The sequence below is a fragment of the Rhipicephalus microplus genome, chromosome 3 (genome assembly GCF_043290135.1).
Source record: "Rhipicephalus microplus isolate Deutch F79 chromosome 3, USDA_Rmic, whole genome shotgun sequence".
Classification (NCBI taxonomy): Eukaryota; Metazoa; Arthropoda; class Arachnida; order Ixodida; family Ixodidae; genus Rhipicephalus; species Rhipicephalus microplus.
The window spans coordinates 62,457,916-62,476,661 of record NC_134702.1 but is presented as its reverse complement, the minus strand read 5'-3'; the positions used below and the strand labels follow the sequence as shown (position 1 = coordinate 62,476,661).

The 18,746-nt window shown below is 40.4% G+C and overlaps 1 protein-coding gene across 1 annotated transcript in view; it reads left to right on the top strand.

Moving 5' to 3' along the window:
• Positions 1 to 709: 709 nt before the first annotated feature.
• LOC119161141 (uncharacterized) overlaps positions 710 to 18,746 on the top strand; it is a 41,436-nt gene continuing 23,399 nt past the window's right edge. Inside the window, exons 1-11 of the mRNA XM_075889638.1 lie at positions 710 to 937; positions 1,611 to 1,903; positions 4,737 to 4,814; positions 6,661 to 6,781; positions 9,520 to 9,596; positions 11,403 to 11,480; positions 13,718 to 13,841; positions 15,149 to 15,213; positions 15,986 to 16,063; positions 16,394 to 16,517; positions 17,179 to 17,237. Coding sequence (XP_075745753.1) covers positions 889 to 937; positions 1,611 to 1,903; positions 4,737 to 4,814; positions 6,661 to 6,781; positions 9,520 to 9,596; positions 11,403 to 11,480; positions 13,718 to 13,841; positions 15,149 to 15,213; positions 15,986 to 16,063; positions 16,394 to 16,517; positions 17,179 to 17,237 — 1,146 coding nt within the window. The 5' untranslated portion in view covers positions 710 to 888. The remainder of the gene's footprint in view (positions 938 to 1,610; positions 1,904 to 4,736; positions 4,815 to 6,660; positions 6,782 to 9,519; positions 9,597 to 11,402; positions 11,481 to 13,717; positions 13,842 to 15,148; positions 15,214 to 15,985; positions 16,064 to 16,393; positions 16,518 to 17,178; positions 17,238 to 18,746) is intronic.

Here is an 18,746-nt window from a genome sequence, read left to right as displayed (position 1 = left end):
CGTGTTTATGAACCACAGGAGAACATGCACACAGATCTTTCAAGAAAACCTTCCTTCGAGAACGAATAACACAGTGAGTGCCGCGCGAGCCCCTGTTTTCTCATACTGCAGCGCCATCTCAATTCGCAGGGCGAAAACCACTCGTGGCTCAAGGCCATCGGTGAACACCATCTTCCCATTCCCTCTCCTTAAGCCAGGCGGCCAGTGTAAGCACCTACCTCATTTTACACCGTGTCCAGAACTACCCATTGATCATCGTATAAATCACGGGGTTGTTTTCAAGCATTTTCAATAATTACCTAATTTAAGAAAGATAACGATCTCAATAAGTGAAACAAATCCGTGAAACTATATCTCAGCACGAACGCACCTATATGGCAAGAAATCTTGCAAGCTTTTGTATTGTTGTGCACCTGTTCTATGAAACGAATTGTAATAAAGGCCGCGGGCCACCCGCCTGTGCTTAGACAGACCTGGACCAAGGTGAGTCTTCCATTCTTCACGATTAAAATCTTTCTTTTGACGGATGTGTGCCAAAAATCACTGCGTAAGAAAACCTGGCGCACAATTCAACTTGACCCATTTATTCCCGCAACAAGTGTACGATTCTTTGACGCCCATACGTTTGGTAACGTGGTGGTTTAGCCTTTGTGTTCACTGATCCCTTCATATTCTGACAGCCATTACCAGAGAAACACGTCAGGTACACGTGATGGAGGAACCAGCCAATAATGCACGCGCAGTCGCATTAGAAGCAGAAAACCTTTGCTTCTTGTGGTAACCGTATTTATTCGTCCATACGCTAGAGTGTGTAACAAAACGCGCGAGCCAGTGGATACTTGGCGAAGAGTATTTAGCCAACGTCTTTGTCTTGGAAACATCGACGCAATGTTTGTTGACATGATTATATATGGAAGCTTGGCCATTTTGGCATCAGGTACGTTGTAAAGGTACTTATGTTGGTATAGGAATGGTTGTGAATTCAGGATAAGTAGTTTTGTATGACGGAACATAATTATTAAATAACCATAAGCGAGGCATCAGAAAAGGCCCTTATTTTTCGGAAAGGCTGAATTCACCCAGCTTATGTACTTCAATGAGTGAGAAATGCTGAAATATATACGGTAATGTGAGCCATTTCGTCGAAATTTCGCCTGTAAGAAGCGGTAATTCTAGCATCGTAGCAACTACATTGCATTTACTACAGCAATTTTTTCTCTATCTGTTTCCTTTCTATTGTTTCCCCCCCCCCCCCCAAGTGTAGGGTAGCGAACCAAGCGAAGCTTGGTTAACCTTCCTGGTACGCAATGTTCTCAACTAAGCGTGTGTTCCGTATTGTGAAGCGGTTTGCGCTTTGTTTTGCACTAACGTGCGTAGCCTATATTATATGCTAACACAAAAAAAGTCGATCCCACTTTTTAACACGCCAGTGATACTACAGATATTACCTGTATGTTTAAATTATCCATAGTACACGCAATGCGAAGACATGAGTGCGAAGCCAACGAGGGCCTTGCAAAATAACCAATAGACAGATTTGTAAAAGATATTTTGAAATATGGAAGCACCGTTTAAGCTTGGGCAATGATTTCGTACTTTTTTTTGGCTAGCTCAACTTGAGGTACCAGGACTTGCTCCACACCCAGTACCCACGCCACCACCTGGCCAACAGGTCACTCACGTACCGCCCTTACCACCACAACAAAAAGTATCACCTCCAAACAAAACGCCCCCCGTATTCTCGAAACCTCCCGCTCCCCCAACTTCAGCTCCGGAATCTCCAATGCCTTCGTCACCGCCTGCAATATCAGTGCCGCCGAAACAACCACAAACGCCATCTGAAGCACCGAAGCCTCCTATGGACAGCAACCCGGACTGTTATGCAGTGAAGAATAATATGCCAGTAAGTATTACGAAGAAATACCAGCTTTAAGTTGATTCGGCTCGTACTCCTCTATTGTCTGAGGTGTGGTGATATCGTAGAAAATTTGTCCGACGTCTGGTAACATTTCAATTCTGAAATAGGTTTTAAAAATATACCTTAATTCGGTCATAACGCAAAACGTGCAGGCCAGATAACGGCCCCTCTCTCTTATTTTGAAGCACTATACCATATTGTTTATGAATGTTACGGGTTCTTACATTGAACACAACACCCGGTGCGCACATACAGTGTATTTTTATATATTACAAGTTTTTAAACAAAAGTGCCAGAACAGCAAGGCTCCTGTCGCCTTCGCACATGAACTGTACATCGAGGCGTAAAAAGCTTGCCGTAGCTAAAGTGACAGTGAGTGAACGAATAAAGAGAAGGCCGCTTCATTGTCATTTTTATTGTTAACATGAGGGTCCCTATTTACATGCGAAAGTTTTAAGGCTTCACACTTTATGACATGGTCTTTTTTTAAGAAATTACTCAAGTACACACTTGAGATATATTTCATCACATTTGAATGTCGATATGGGCACTAAGCTCGTCCAGTACCCTGGAAACGTGGCTGCTCTATTGCTCAAGACTGGAAAGTCCCGTGACAATGAAGTGACTAACTTTGAAAATGGGCACGTTGCAGCAGTATTTTGCCTTGGGGATGCAATGCTTTGCTATGTATATATGAGAAACGTAAGCTCGGGTAAAGCCCTACGACTTTATCTACAAACGTGCGATACTTGGAATGTCTCCTTTTGCCTATTATACTAAAAAATCGTTGTATTTACCGACATTAAACGCTTCCTTCACTGTTAATAAATTCGAAGGTGCCTGTACTAAATTTCACAGCTCTCCCATAGTTGAGTACGAATACTCAAAATCGTTGAACCCTTTTTCTAAAAAAATGGCAGTAATTTCGTCAGTATAGATTACCGTTCTCTCATAGTCGAGTACTTTGTATTTTATACCATCGAACATTTGCTCAAAACACACATCATATGCAAAACATGGCGTTTTTAATAAATACTGGTATATTTTGCCGCTCCTCTATAGTATTTTAGATGAACTACTCTAAGACGTAAACACTTTTTTTCTAAACAAACGGTAATTCATTGTTAGTGGTATATAAGAACCTGAATCTTAGCCTTTAGCTGGAAAGAAAAAAAAAACTTATAAATGACGAAAATATGGCACACTTACATCTATAGTGCCTCAAATGGAAGGTTTTTCTTGTGGTTTCTTGTGGTTGATCTTTCTTCGTTCTTTGCGTTTTTACTTTTGTCGTCATACTAATAGGAAAACACGAGAACGTAAAATAGAAGCTAGCTATATCGCACGACACCCTAATTAAGGCCGTACACATCTTAAGTTCCCTTCCAAACTTCGCAGTGCACTTCTTCATGACATAATATTTTTTCTTCCTGTTTTAGTGAGGTTTGTCATAATTTTTTCCTAATAAGAAAGTGCTTTATGCCGGGGCCCACGGAGTCTTTACTGATGTATTCGCTCCACGGATATGACGTTGGTCAAATGCATGCGAATAGATGAGATAAAAACAGAACTAGAAGAAAACATTTCATTGCTGGGAAGTGAACCTTCGGTTTCTTGGTCCAAGATGATAGACACCCGGTGTTCTATCAAACATGCTAGCGGTGCTGATGCACGAGACTCGACAAACGTATACCTTATATCTCATTCTCTCTTGCATGGTGCTCTCGACTGGCGAGCAAGGCGGGGCAATATCACTGTCTGTGGGCTGGGAAGCACCGCGTCATGACACCAACAAACGCCGATAGGGAGCGATTTGGAGATAACCCAAGTTAAAGCGTCTCGACTGCCGAGCGAGAACGCTTGCCGCACCAGCATTACGTACCTAACACCTAGAAATAGCCGTAGAGGCAGCTGTGGTGTTTGCCATCCGCTTCGTGTTAGCGCGTGACGGCCCATTGTCGGAGTTGTGCAGGCTCAAGATGCACTAATTGTGTTTTTTCGTCGCCTATGCTGAATCGAGTGGGATAGCGACGATAACAAAACTGCTGCAATAAGCACTGGAGAAGGGCAGTAATGTTTGCTGTGGAATGTCATGTGCTGGTGATGGGAGACAGAAACCAGCATGAAGCTGTACGTGATCACGCGTTCACGACTCAAGCTAAAAACTGCGCTTCTTGAAGCGCAGTTTATGGATGCGCACAGGCCTAGCTTACCTTGTAAGACGTCAGCCCACACTGTTCTGTTTCTCTCTTTATCATACACGACGCTTTGAGCCATATGCCGAGTACCATTATCCGTTGTGCTCTTGTTGATGCCATCTTTGCACGGGCGTCACTATACTCTCTCTCCGGCTATGTGTTAACTTCAACTAGCACAAAGGCTTACTTATGATCATAGGCGATAGCCGTGGCAATGAGGATGCGCCACTAGGCGCGAGCTTGGGTGCATCGACGTCAACGCTGTCATATATATCAAACACCAATAGACATTTTCAAGCTCTCATCTGTCAATGCACAAAAAACAGTTCACTTCAGTGAAAGCAAGTTTCACTTTCGCATTATATCGATTTGTATGACCGAGGGATTAGCCACATTTTAAAGCGCAGCGCTTAATCACCCGTTCCAGCGTTGAGCAGCAGTGCTGTTGGCGTAACTGATAGAGCGAATGCTGACGAAAGAGTGTGAATGAGCAGCAGTCAAGTTGTGGAAATTTATGCGGTAATTTCTAACGAATGTTGCAATACTGCGATGCTGAAAAGTCATAAACACGGTTGGCGAAGCTTAGTAATAATTGGTGAATTTTTCTCCTTTTTCCACAGAGACACCTGTTCAACAACTGTACGTTTATTTGTGAACAAGATGAAGAATTTACTTTGGGCAACCGCGAAACATGCTTTGTAAGTATAAAGTATAGATTGGCTGAAATTCAGGTTTCACTTTTATTGCATTTTGCAATGTAATTTATTTTACAAGGAAGTAACTTAATCAAAGTGCCTAAAAATTATAGCATCAATGTTCCAGAAAATAATCATTACTTAACAACTAACGATGAATTGTAGCATCATTAAATGTTGGAAAACAGAGCACATGTTAGATGCCGCAACTGAGCAGCCAACAAAAAAAAAGAAACACTTGTTACCCTCTCATTACTAATAATTAGGCTGGAGTGTCACAGACGTAAGGCAGCATTGACAACTCACGGGGACCCCTGAAAATACTTTTGGCAAGGGTACACCCAGTAACTTAGGAAGAATTATAATAGGAAGACGGCAGGGAGGAGAACCAAACAGACAGCAGTTTACTTGCCTACCTGTGAGCTGCTAGCAAATGTAAGCGGACATGTAGTCAAGAATGGGAATTGTTTGAGGGGCTTATTTAGTTTATGCTATCGAAATCAACAGACAATTAAAGTAACGAAAGCATCAGTGAATTATTTTTGGTTTCTCAGCAGTATACCGTGAAAATGTCCGCTTATATCGCTACAAACTGAAACTTAAGAAATATTCACTCTTTCCGCCAGCGGGCTTTGAACCAACATTCTTCGAAGCACCCGTCTGGTGTTCTACCGATTGAGCCAGAACGGAGGGTGATTCCTTGTCCGCTTTTTTTTTGTAGGGTATCTAAGCGTTTTAAATACTCTGGAGTGTTGGCCAGCTCCATTTGCAGCACAGGCGACATGTACGGAACGTGTTTTTGCCAGAGGGCGTCAAGGCACACCTTATCTTCAAATGAGGTGGCGGTTGACCAACAAACTCCTGCATGCCACTAAAGGCATCAAGTTCGCCGGGATAAAGCCCGCGTTATAAAAGTAGAGAAGAGGAATTGTCCGAGAGGCTCACCTCTTGGTATTATACGTAACTAATGAAACCGAGAGACGATCAAACCGAGGAATGCTGAGGCGGATGATTACTTGTGCGTTTTTCACTGTAGTGTTTAGGTTATCGCTTTAATCGGAAAGCATGAAAATTAAAAAAATTAAGTTTTTCGTCAGCAGGATGAAACCCATACATTGCGCACACATGCGTAACCTACAAGGAAGTGGTTGAAGGAGCGGCCTCTGATGTTTATAGACAATTTTTTCTTTTTTTCTTTTTTACTATATTTTTGTTTATGTTTTTTTACTCCTACTCATCGGAGTTTTCGTCATTTTCCCCCTTCCTCGACTTCTTCCCTCTTTCTCCCCTATAATCTTTGTTCCCTCTGTTTTCTTCCCTCTCCCGAAAGAGTGAGCAGGCGTTGTGCCCTTCCAGGTGGCAGTTGCCAGCTTGCTCTCTCCCTCTTTCTCCTGTGTCCTTGTGTATCTGTGTATGCAAATCAAATGAATAAATAAAATTTAGCTCAACTGATAGACCATCGGAAGCGTAATCCGAAAGGCACGGGTTCAGAAGTCACTGCAAGAAAGGGAAATTTTTCGTTCACTTGCAATTTACTTCAGTTGAAGCACCAATTTTTACACGACAGTTAAGAAACCACCAATAATGTCCCTCATGTTTTCCGTCACCTAATTGTTGGCCATGTTCGTTAGTGGTCTATGAGATATCTAGGCATATAGCGATGAAAAGTTTCCTTGTGGGCATGTATTTGGTAATCCTAGTCAATTATCCTGTGTTGCCTCAGAAATTTTTTGAACGTGTCAGTAATAAGCACTATTCAAACGACAAAACATATTTGCCACATAGATCAATGGCTTTTCATAACTAATCATTACTAATTTTATTTTTTCTTGTTTTTTGGATGTGTGAGGCTCAAGACCCAATAGAAGAGATGCCTGTCAGAAATGGTGTAAGAACTGTCACTGGAGACGAGGGTGTCTGTATAGATGGAAAGTGTGTCATACCTGGGAGTGGAACACCACCGAAAAACCGTAAGGACATTTCTTAAGAAATACGGATAACCAGGATTGCTTGAAGTTTGTGTAATCATTTATGTATTTTATTTAAAGTACCACTAGTCCTTTGGGGCTGTTATCGAGTTGGCAATACAGTTGCTATATAACTTATGAAGCAACTTGCTGAAAAAATCTCAGCTCAATTAAATTCCACGAACATGTCTCAGTGTTATCGAATTCAGAAATAGTACGTAGCAAAGATAAAGCATAATCTATCAGCTTTTGTGGTATAAGATAGTACTGGGGGTATTGATACGTGGGAGCAGTTGTCCTGGAGAGCGCCATACAATATAAGCACAAGGGATGGTAATCTCATTGTGAGAAGTTGAGCAAGACACAGCAGCATGTGCACATGTTCAAATTCAAATTCGAGTCCTAAATTCAAAAGTTTTTATTCTGGTGTACAGCAAATACTGTATACTGATGGTAGTGGGCTGAAGGTGTTTGAACAGTAGATGCAACAAACGATAGCCGTACTTCACCTTGGTCGTTCAAGTAGATGTTTCAGCATGTGTTTCCCATAAATGTTACGCAGTGAATGATACAATATTATTTAACGTTATACAATGAATCAGCTATACCATGCATGAAGCGACTGCATCGAATTGAGGCATCTATCATGCTAAACGCAACAAAACAAATACAAAATAAAGGCCATTCCAACCATTCACATGGACATAACATTGAAACACATTTATTAGCTGGAAAATGTTTATTAACAAAAGTATCGTGACCAATTGCATAAAAAGACAATATTGTGGTTGTTTTCTACATATGATTAAAGAATCCATATAGAAGTGAGTGAGTAATTTTATCGTTAGGCTAGCATAAGGAAATACCCTCAGTGTGAGAAAGTTATCACCAACGCAAGCGGGACGACCTTTTAGTTCATAAACAAGAGGAAGAATGCCAAATGCAAACCATTGTGTATTGATGACTCACATAATCACACATTGAGGTTACTTGCAAATATTTCTGTTAATAAAAAGTAGTTCACAGAAAACAAGCAATTAACGCAGACACCGCTCACTGAACAAACGTAGCTTTAGACAGTTAGATGGCGTCTATCTGCGGTTGGTGTTCGCTGGTATCATGTTTTCATTTTCAGCCGGAGGTCACGTGTCCCTTATTGTTACTGTTAATGCATCGACGGCAGAGACAAGCTTAACGTAACATATCCACAACAAAGCAAAATTACCTTGAAGAAAAATTCAATTTGACAATTCCAGCAACGTTGAGCTCTTATCAGTAGTGTCGCATGTGCCATAAGATGAGCTACAAACGGAAGATTTTGCTCCGCAGAGTAAACTCTATTACGCGAGTGAAATCATAACCATGGATGACGTATGTTGTGGTAGCAGTAGCTAAGTGCTCAACAGGGTCACAGCTGGCTCACGAAACCGTTCAACCCTGTAAAGGCCGCACACATTTCTGCAGCTGTAACAACTGAAGCAAGTCATTAAGCTTTATTTTTCAGCATCTGGACACCCTTAAAAAGAAAATATATTAGAGCCAAATATTACCATCAATACGATTGATTTAAGAACTGGTTTAGTTGCTTTGATGCCGGAAAGGCACTAAAATACAGAGGAAGCATCACAACTGGTTTTGAGTCAAGTTCTCAAAATTTCGCATTATAGATAGTGTTTTCAGGCGTTAAGCCAAAAGTATCAGTGGTTTTTGATTGGCCATTGCAAGATGAACCATAGAAGGATCAATACAATGTAATATAAAGAAACTGTGTACGCTCACATTCCCTCCCCGAATATTATCTCGTATAAAAAAGACACCCTTTTAATCAGGTGTTCAGCAGGAATTTTAAGGAATAAAGTTCATTTGACAGAAAGTTATATGGAAGCATTAGCAAGTAGCAAATGAACCAACATGAGCTGGTGTTAGAGGATTGTGGCGCAACCAGAGTCAAGCACCAACGCACCAGGTGCCTCAAACAAAAGTATATACATTTTTCTTGTAAGTTTGGCCTGCCATTGAAATGGAGACAAGAAGCATAGTGTTGCAGAGAATTTTCATGTGGGCAGAGTCGACAGAGGAAGCATGATCTAATCATTGCAGGCTTCATGCGGTAGCCGTGAACGCGGATCAGTGTTGCCCGATGGCAGTGCATAGGATGTGTACCGTGTCTTGGTTTATTTCTTCCTGTAATATTTATTATATATCTGTAGCCACGCTCACCTATTGCTAAGTGCCTGTAATATTTACACACAAAAAAGACGAAACACCTTCACATATTAAACACAGCATGCATTAGCGCAAGAAAGCCGTACAGAGTGCTCTACATTGGAAAATGCAAAACTCATTACGTCAGCAGGCTCTTCAATTCGGTCTTGCATTTTAATACTTTTCATTCAACGCTTGCTCCCCGGTTCCAAGCGTAAGAAACGTCATGTGCTGATTAGTTTTTTTTACGTGAGTGAAATTGATACGGAGATTCGAACCATGACCACAAAGTAGAGTGTACAGTACAATTCCTCGACAATGTAATTGAGCGTATTGTCATAGTGACTTCTGAAACTGAGCGCATAGCCTTTCATGACTTTTTGCAACAATAAGAAAAGATATTCATTGTGTTTAGAAAAAATGTTTAACGGTTTTGAGTACTTTGCACTCAACTATGGGAGAGCACTGAGCCGTCCCGCTAAAAAGATTACGCCATTCAAGAACGTTGTGATGCTTTATGCTCCTATTTTTGTTAGCTAAACCTCCAAAAGGATCTCGAAAGCCGAGGCCACCTTCCGACACCAACCCTGATTGTTACAACCTCAACACCACGGTAAGTTAAGGAACACATTTGACTGTGTTTATTTTTCACATCGTGAAGAATGCGGGCTGAGCTTTTGATGTGTTGAGGTTTCCGATGAAAAATATTAGCTGGCCTTATAAGATATTGCGAGTTCTCTGCTTTGATGTATATTCTACGCCCTTCTGTGTTTGCTGAAAATGTGCATCCCTAAAAGATACGAGAATGCATGCAGTCATTACCATACAAAACAGGCTAATGGATGTGTATTTACAAATGCATGTTTATTGTTTTAGATTTGTAAGTGGTCAGCTAGAGTGATATAAGAGTTCACGTTTTCGGCAGCTATTTTCTTGCAGTATATGTCCTCACACCTTACAAAAAATCTGAAATTTCACGCTGATTTAAAGTTTTCACATGCATCAAATTTTCTTTCCACGTTTTTAGTAACACGACTTTAAAAAAAAGCCAGAGCGCTGTTAAAACCATAGTATGTTCATATTACAAGTGGTGGGCCAGGAAAATTAACTTAGCTTATCGTGTCGCACACACAAAGGCTACATTCGAAATTTGGATCAGTTTTTCCCGAGATACATGACTGACATGTATGGGCACTCAATATGTTGCAAGTAGAAAATTTAAAAAAATGTAATGTTTACGTTCATAAATGATTACATAACATTTCATATGCTAGCAAAATTAATTTTGATCAGGAACAATGTGGAGCCACATCCATTGTAACTACTTTATGATTCTGAAGATTTGAATGCCAAATTTTCTAAACATAGAGAGAGACAGAGAGAGAAAAACGAAGTAATGGCAGGGAGGTTGACCAAGTTACATCCGCTTTGCTACCCTACACGGTCATAGAGAAATGGCTGGAAAATAAATAAGAAGGGAGAAGAGGTGAATGTATAGATTAGCACGCACAGCAGCGCATGTACCACGCGTGTCCAGAAGGTCGTATATCTGAGAACAGTCACAGAGAACGGGTAAACTTTGACTGCCTTAGATCAAGTGCACTACAATACATGATTTTGAAGAAGGCTTTCAAGCATGCAAGCACTGGCTCCAAGATATCCAGAACTCGCAGCGTGCTTCAAGCTGATGCTGTTTTCAATCCGGTGAGAAGTGTGCACATTGGGCTTATCAGTGACCTCAAAACAGCAAAGACACGAAGGTTATCATTGCGGAGATTGTTAGTGTATTCTTTTGTCATCTCCCAGTGGACGCGCACTGATGGTAAGAACGGCCACGTGACATCCGACGCTGCCTTCATCCTCTTTGCATCTTCTTGGCTTTAAGAAGAAACTTATCAACAGGTCTTGCTTGGACTATGTAGCTTCGGTAATAATGTATCGGCATTTCGGGGAAATAATCACCTAATGCTGAAATAATACCCTTCTGAAGCTGCCAACTGAAACGTCATCGATGCTACTGAGCATCTTTTTATGCGTGAGGACGCCTGTTTGCATAAATATAATGTCACGCACAGATGTATCGAACGGGTGTGTCATTCTCACAACTTATAACAGAGAAAAATGACTGCTACGCTTCTATTTAGGTGCTTGTTGATCACTTTTAACGTATGTTCTAAGATTATCAATCACCACGTTGAAGACGGGGAATTTATCGGTTTGGATACTCCTCAATTGAAGTTATGACAGTAATGTCCGCCTCGTCAGGTAATCCGCTTTCACGGGCGGAATGCTGAACTAAAGCATGAACTTCATTATTATGCACTGTTGACATGCAAAAAAGAAACAACACGAGTAGGTTCAATTTATGTAGTGACAACTGTCCCATGTGGCTGACTGACTAATTTTTTTTTTATTTCAGGATTACGTTTATCGGAAGTGCAGCTTCATTTGTCAAGTAGACGAGCTCTTCACCTTGCGAAGTCGCCAACGGTGCATAGTGAGTGTCCATGAAACACGACTTTTAATTTTCACTGTCTGATGCACGGTGACGTTTTGTGGTTAATTCTTAAAGATGCTGCTCTTGTTGACTATGGTGCTTTACTGCACGAAGTCTTGAAAGTGCTGACACATTCATACTTCAGGAAAATGAACACTTAGGAGGCGTAAATAATCAAAAATACAAGGAATTCACCACCTGCACTATACACAGAAACCTAACTTTTTGTCACACATATTTACGTTCTAAGCATTGTCTAAATTTTATTCTATATGTGAAAATCAATTTATAACACACGTAGAACTTTTTTGCTTCTGCGGTATTGTACACTCGGTGATTACCTCATCTTATTGAGTATTTAAATCAAGACTTCTAAAAAATAAGCGCAAGCAAGTTAACAAAATGTTTAATTTCTAGTGATCAGTAGGAGTTATGACTGGTTGATTTTGCGTAAGCGTGTTTGAAGAGTAGCGTACCGACATTAAACTTGCCAAAGTGTGCCATTGACCACGCTCTTTGTGTTAAGTGTAAATTCTTCTCTTAGGGCACCTCTTTTTATACGATCCTGTATTCAGCTATCATAATGGGTGATTAGAGTGGAATAAATTGCGAATGTAATGTGAGAAAGTTCAGACTGAGCGTAGAGGACGTAAATTATGTCTTATTTTACTTTATGCAGACACAAGAATATTACCTTAAACATTCAGAATGACCATGGCAGCTTAGACTTGATGTAGGCGTAGCAATCATGTTGTATTTCCCTCCTCAAAAGAAGATAAAGCAATCGCGAAAAAGTCAATGACAATGACAGTTTTTTTATTTAAATACAGCTTTTTTATTTATTTAGGAGCATTTTGTTTTGTTCCTTGCGTAATTTTGGGGGCTAATCATCAGCGCAACTCCTAGTATAATCTAGATATAGAAGACTGTGATAAAAAAAAGCACATGAAATATTCATTTGCAACAAACAAGAGTGTGTTGTACAATGAGACAGTGATCTTCAAAGTTATCACGAAGGTCAGATATTCAACTTAATGAAGCCGCAGTCAGCTACTTACGTCGTAAAGAGGTTTCTAAAATGCGCTAGGGCAACCCAGGAAAATCGTAAATTACGCACCAGCTAGCTCATCTTAGTCGATATTTAAAGTTGGTCCCTATATTTGAAACGACAAGCTATCACTTTTGGTCAAGCTAAGCCTTACGCTATAAAAAAGGAAAGAGTACGTGTAACCTGTTTTTCAAATGAAAAACGGGCAATAATGCAAAGGAAAGTATAAACGATGCTATAAGAGTAACGGCAATGTAAATGTGAAGAATGAAAAGTGGACAAAAAGACAAATTACCTCCGGAAGGGACCAAACAGGCGACCTTCGAATAACACGTCCGATATTATGAGCTATGAAGCGGGGCATCGCTCCGTCCACTTTACTTGGTATATATGTGCATTTATACCTAGGATAACCAGTCAGCGCCGTCAGTAGCCGTTACAGCGAGCGTAGAACTTTTTTTGGCTATATATGCTGCCTCGTACGTGATAGTACTACAAGCTGGCAGCAGACTACTAATCCCTTGTATACAACATGAGGGCATCAAGCTTGCCATATTGCCACCCTCGCAATAAATGACGGAAAGGAGTGTAAACTAGGGTTCTTTTTTAGACACTACAATGATGAGAACTTACACAGAACGATGCCAAGAAATGTGTAAAAGCAAGTTGTCTACAGTACAAGTCCTTATAATACTTTCCTTCGCATAGTGGTCTGTTAGTTCCAATAATATTGTGTCTAAAAACAAAAGGAGCAGCCAAACTTACAATCTTTTGCTTATTCTTTAAAGTTATAAATAGCACGTGATACCAAAGCAGACGCAGGCAGGACGTTCTGTATGCGTCTACTCTGGCGACTTGTTCCTTCAGTTTACGCCGTATATCTTAACAAATAGCCACCCAACACACGCTGCTCACGTGTCACTCCTTTGAGAATATTCTGACATGCCACGCATATTTTTTAAAAAGACACCTTAGCTCTCTCGTCGGTGGCACGACTTTCCGAAGAGAGTATACTGGTTTAATGACCAAGCAAGAAAGTCGACATGCCTCTTTAAAGATATCCTTATAGGTCATAAGCCAGAACTCTCAGGGGAAAAAAAAGACAACGGGTTATCTTTTTAGAATGTATATTTCGAGAGTACCACAATGACATCAATAGCGGCTTTATTTCCAACGTGAAACATTTCAGCTGCCAGGGCAAACTCCAACCCGCGGGACATTTCTTGTAACGGGAAGTGCGACTGCATTCGTTACGGGAGTCTGCGTTGGGGGGAAATGTGTACTTAACGACACCTTGGTTCCACCGCAAAAACGTAAGTCATGTTCACTCACAATTTTCGCGTATTGACATTAAAGACACTGGTATTGGTCAAAATGAGGTAATGCTTTCTCGAAGTACGTCCCGCAATGCAGCCCGCTCAGCCACCGTTTCGATAGTGTGATTCTAGATAACGATCTATAATCAGAAAAAAATGATAAACACATTCAAAAATTGAGCTAAACTGCTGACTCGTACCACATTCTTCTATACGAACAGTCATAAATAGTTACATTATGAGCAATACCTTTTTAAGTACTTTTACGTCAACAACGTCCTTTTCTGAACCTACCAGTTAGAATGTCTGCTTAGTGGTGTTCAAACATTATTTTCTATGTAGTTTCTCCATAAAAACAAAACGTTCTGTCAAGAAAAAATCAACGAAAATGCGGAAAAAATGCGCAAATGCGTTTACTTTAGTGCATACTTCACTGTGAGAAAGAGTGAATTTGCGATTTTTACGAATTGAAGCGTTTTTTCAAAATGATAAGTACACTTTCTTGGTAAAGTATGATGAATTGGGAATAGACAACTTCGAAAAAAGAAAACCAATGAAAATGCCTCCCGCAAACAAAACTATGAAATCTGCACTAGCTGTTGGGAAGGATTTTCTCTATCATTTATATTTGGCTAGCATAAATTGAAAAAAAAAGGCAAGCTAGTTTAGTGCGGAGGCACACATGCCGGCCCGAGCAAGCAGTCGGAGTGGTAAAAGTTTGTTATTGCAGACGAGAATACCTCCACTTTCACTAATTAGCAACAGGAGAGAAACAAAATAAGTATGCATTTTCATGAAGGAGACGCAGTTCTCAATACGCCGATCATCTTAGAAACAGTATGTAAGTGAGTTGAAGGCTCGGTTTCCATGCTATGGCTACTCACTTATAACTTACCATGTGGGAGCATTTCTGATGTTTTCTTTTTGTCTACCTGATTGGCGCTCTTAAGTAAGAAAGCGCACCTTTGCGCAGTTCCAATTATGGGTACTAAGTAGAAATACGAATGTTAAAAGTATTGCTATGGCACTATAATTAGAAGCATCTGCGCTGCACCTCTCCCATTCTGCTTCGACTGCATGGAGAAGCTAGTAATAATGCAGAAGTTACACGTTTTCTTCCTCTGAATATAGCTCATTCCAGCAATTACAGGGAATTCACCTTTCATGTTCCTTTATTTTGCTTTGCCTTAGAAAAATTGTTGCTGGAAGTTCAAATCCACGCATGTGTCATCAGCAATTCATTGGCAGATACAACATTATGGGTTTCGACGGTAACCAATAATTTTTTTTTACCTTTCATGTAGCAACAATTCCAACACCTCCACCAGAAACTAATCCAGATTGTGCTGCCAGCAAGAAGAAAAACTCTGTGAGTACCACAGATTCCCTTTTCGAGATTGCTGGTTCAATTTCATGATAACATCTTCAGAGGTTCTAAAACTAATAGCAGTTTATCGCTTTGTCTTTTGTGCGAGTTGTCCAAGACTGAGTGGAAACTTCAGTCTTCATCGCTGTCTTTCTATAGGTTTGGGACTAACTATATCGTTTTGTCGACTTTCGCTGTGCTTTACTTTCAGTAATTTACCAAGCGAGGAGTACGCATCGAAAATGATTCCGCTTAACTGTCTTCCTACTTTAGCCCATCCTCCAATTCATATGAGTGACTTTCAGCTGCCCATTCATAGTTTGCCGGTATAGATCTTTCGGTGACGTTCTTCTAGAAGCTAACTCTCCCGAACTCGAGCACATGCATAAAGGGACATTATGAGGATTACATAAGCTATTTTGGGTTATTTGTGGTATCAAACATGATGCAGCACGGACACAAAAAATAAGTTGCTCGCCTTCTGTGAGGTCACTATCTCGTGACTAAACAGATCAATTCAGGTAAATTTCCCAGGAACCTATTGACATATTTTAAATCATGACATTAGAAATCAGCCTTATGCTCGATGACTGGCAATGTAATAAAGCTTCAAGTACACAGACTGAAAAGAAAGCATTGTGTTTTGCCCCATATGCAAGGATTTATTCTGCGATAGCCTACGAATGAGTTTCTTTCCAAAAAAAATTGATAATAAATAAACATTTATTATTATTGATAGAATTAGTGATTCCTACTGCTATAACATTTTTTTCAGACTTATCTTTATCAGAACTGTACATTTGCCTGCGAAGGTGATGAAGAAGTAGCATTGGTCAATAAAGAATCCTGTGTAGTAAGTATTTCTGAATGAACAATTTTCGTTTTCCAAGAACACGGAATGCACCATTGTTTCTTAGACCAATGTTTCTAAACTACACAGCACATTCCTCCAATGCATGTCATGTTTTAAGTGGAGGTACGGTATTCCTTGGGCGACTTCCAATGAAAATAATTGTGCTAGCATAGAGTAATCCTGAGCTCGCTGACATTTTTATGTGAAGTATTAAAAAAGTAGAAATTGCGAAGCTAGATATGTCAAATATCTTTAGCAGTCAATAATCGCAATGGAAGTCGCAGTCTTTATTCACACTGTTCTTCAGTATTTTAATGCACTAAATTTCAGCTCAGGCAGCTATCCCCTGGTGGCGCGAAAAATCAAGTTAAAATAGGAGGCGAGATTGCTGTGGAAATAGGATTCTGCGTGGAAGGCCAATGCGTTCCACCGGGCAGTCAGGGGCCCCCATCAAGTAAGATAAATTACGTATTTTTTTTTTCAAGAAAAAACGAATATCAGTTTAGTACATACACACTGTAACACCATTTATCCTGCGTAAGTTCGTGCACGTCACAAGACATGGATCATCAAATATAGAGTAGAGAATAACTGTAGGACATTCAAAATGGCAAATTTCAAACTGCAGTTAAAGCATACGGTGTTACTAAAATGAAAGCTGGTGTACTTGTTTGGTAGCGAGGGTAATACAGGATCTAATTTTCTGGTGTTGCTGCCACGAGGGTGTGCTTATTCTATTTATTATCTAAAGGAGAATAAGGAAGTTACATAGGGTTAGGTTAGAGCCAGGTTCAATCAATATTACCTGAAGAAAAATAATCGGAAATCGCGTCTAACTGATTGTGTGCAGTAGACAATTAGACAACGAACTAATAGGATGCTTTCAGTTTGACTGCCTCGTTTGAATGAAACAAGTTTAAGTATGTTATTGACATATGTTATCGTAAAACATTTATTCATTGGCTTGGAAAGAAATATGAACGTTAGATGGTTTATTTACACATCAGCATATATTAAAGTACACAAAGGCACGGGAATCCCTAGAGTCTCCATCGCCCATATTAAATAACTTAAATAATGCGTTGGTGTCAACTTTGGCTTTACATAAATTGTAGATGGAAAGCCCCCCCGTGACACAAACCCGGATTGTGCAGCTTGGAAAAAGAAGAAAGCCGTAAGCACCACTCAATCTATTCTCTGCTACATTTTGTCGTTCTATGTTTGCCCTTTCTACTTAAGCTTGACCACTGTTTTTGATTGATATGTGTGGTTTAACATCCCAAAACCACCATATGATTATGAGAAACGCCGAAGTGGAGGACTCCGAAAATTTTGACCACGTGGGGTTCTTTAACGTGCGCTCAAATCTGAGCTCACGGGCCTACAGCATTTTCGCTTCCATCAAAAATGCAGTCACCGCCGCCGGGATTTGATCCCATGACCTGGGGGTCAACAGCCGAGTACCTTAGCCACTAGACCACCGCGACGGAGCTGATCACTATTTTTCAAGGAATCACATCAGGATAGCCCCATATATGCCCAGTGTTACTGGCAAGCAGTGTAAATGTGTAGCGGCAACGTGATTTTGGCAGGGTAGCAGATATACAAAGCACGCACTTTTGCGGCTTGTACTACTGCTCCTGTCTCCCACTAATGCTTTGCGCAACGAGTCATACAGAGGTGTAATATAGAGGTTGGGTGGTTAGCTACTGGCTGCAGTTCAGAAATAACCTGTAGAGATCGCCACCTTTCAGTGCTTTCATTAGGCTGCCACCGGAGCGGGGCACCTCCTGTACCTTGTGTGTATGTCTATATGTGTCGGTCCTAACAAACGTGGCTAGCCCAGTTTTGTCCGGGGAGCCAGCTTGTGCATGTCGCTTCTTGCGTGTCCGTGCCTCATCGCAGCACTAACCACGTGACAAAAACGAATCTCGCTATATGAAAACACGCGTTTTGTTGACCATAATTTCGAAGTAACTTGGTTATTCCATATTAGTATTATATATCCTGTTGCATGCTCTCTGTGCTCTATGCATACAACTTCAAGCACATTCTGATTACTTCAATTGTTAGCATTAACAAAGACTAGCTTTACAAGACAGCCGAAATGTAATAGTGTGTTTTGTGTTATCTAAGATAACTTTTCCCATCATGAAATATTATCACAGCTAGTAATAGCTGCATTTCAAGGTAGGAACAAGACGGAAAGGATAAACAGGGGTGTTAATCAGTGTAGCATGACCGGTATGCTACGTACGCTACACTGGGGTCAGAGATGAGGGAGTTTGAAAATTTTCCGAAAGGTAAAGAACGTGGCATACTTCAGTTATTTCAACAAGTTTAGTTGGGGTACAAAAATTTGCAAGTTACTTTGTAAATTATGCAACGGCATTATTAAACCAAGAGAGCAGCGACATTCACACTGCTGAAGTATATTATTCTGGTCATCTGAAGGGCTTCAAACTTCTCCGGATAGACGAAACTATGACGCTACTAATTCTCGATAGTGCCGTGAAATTTTGCCTATTTCATGCGAAATAGTGAAATTTAATCGATTGTGAAGTACGACAGTAAAATTCTAACATGGCACCTAATAATGACATAATTGATTGTGTCTTACACTGGAGTTTATCTTAATCTTGTTTGGCGTTGATACATCATTATGTCTTCACTAAGGGTTGTC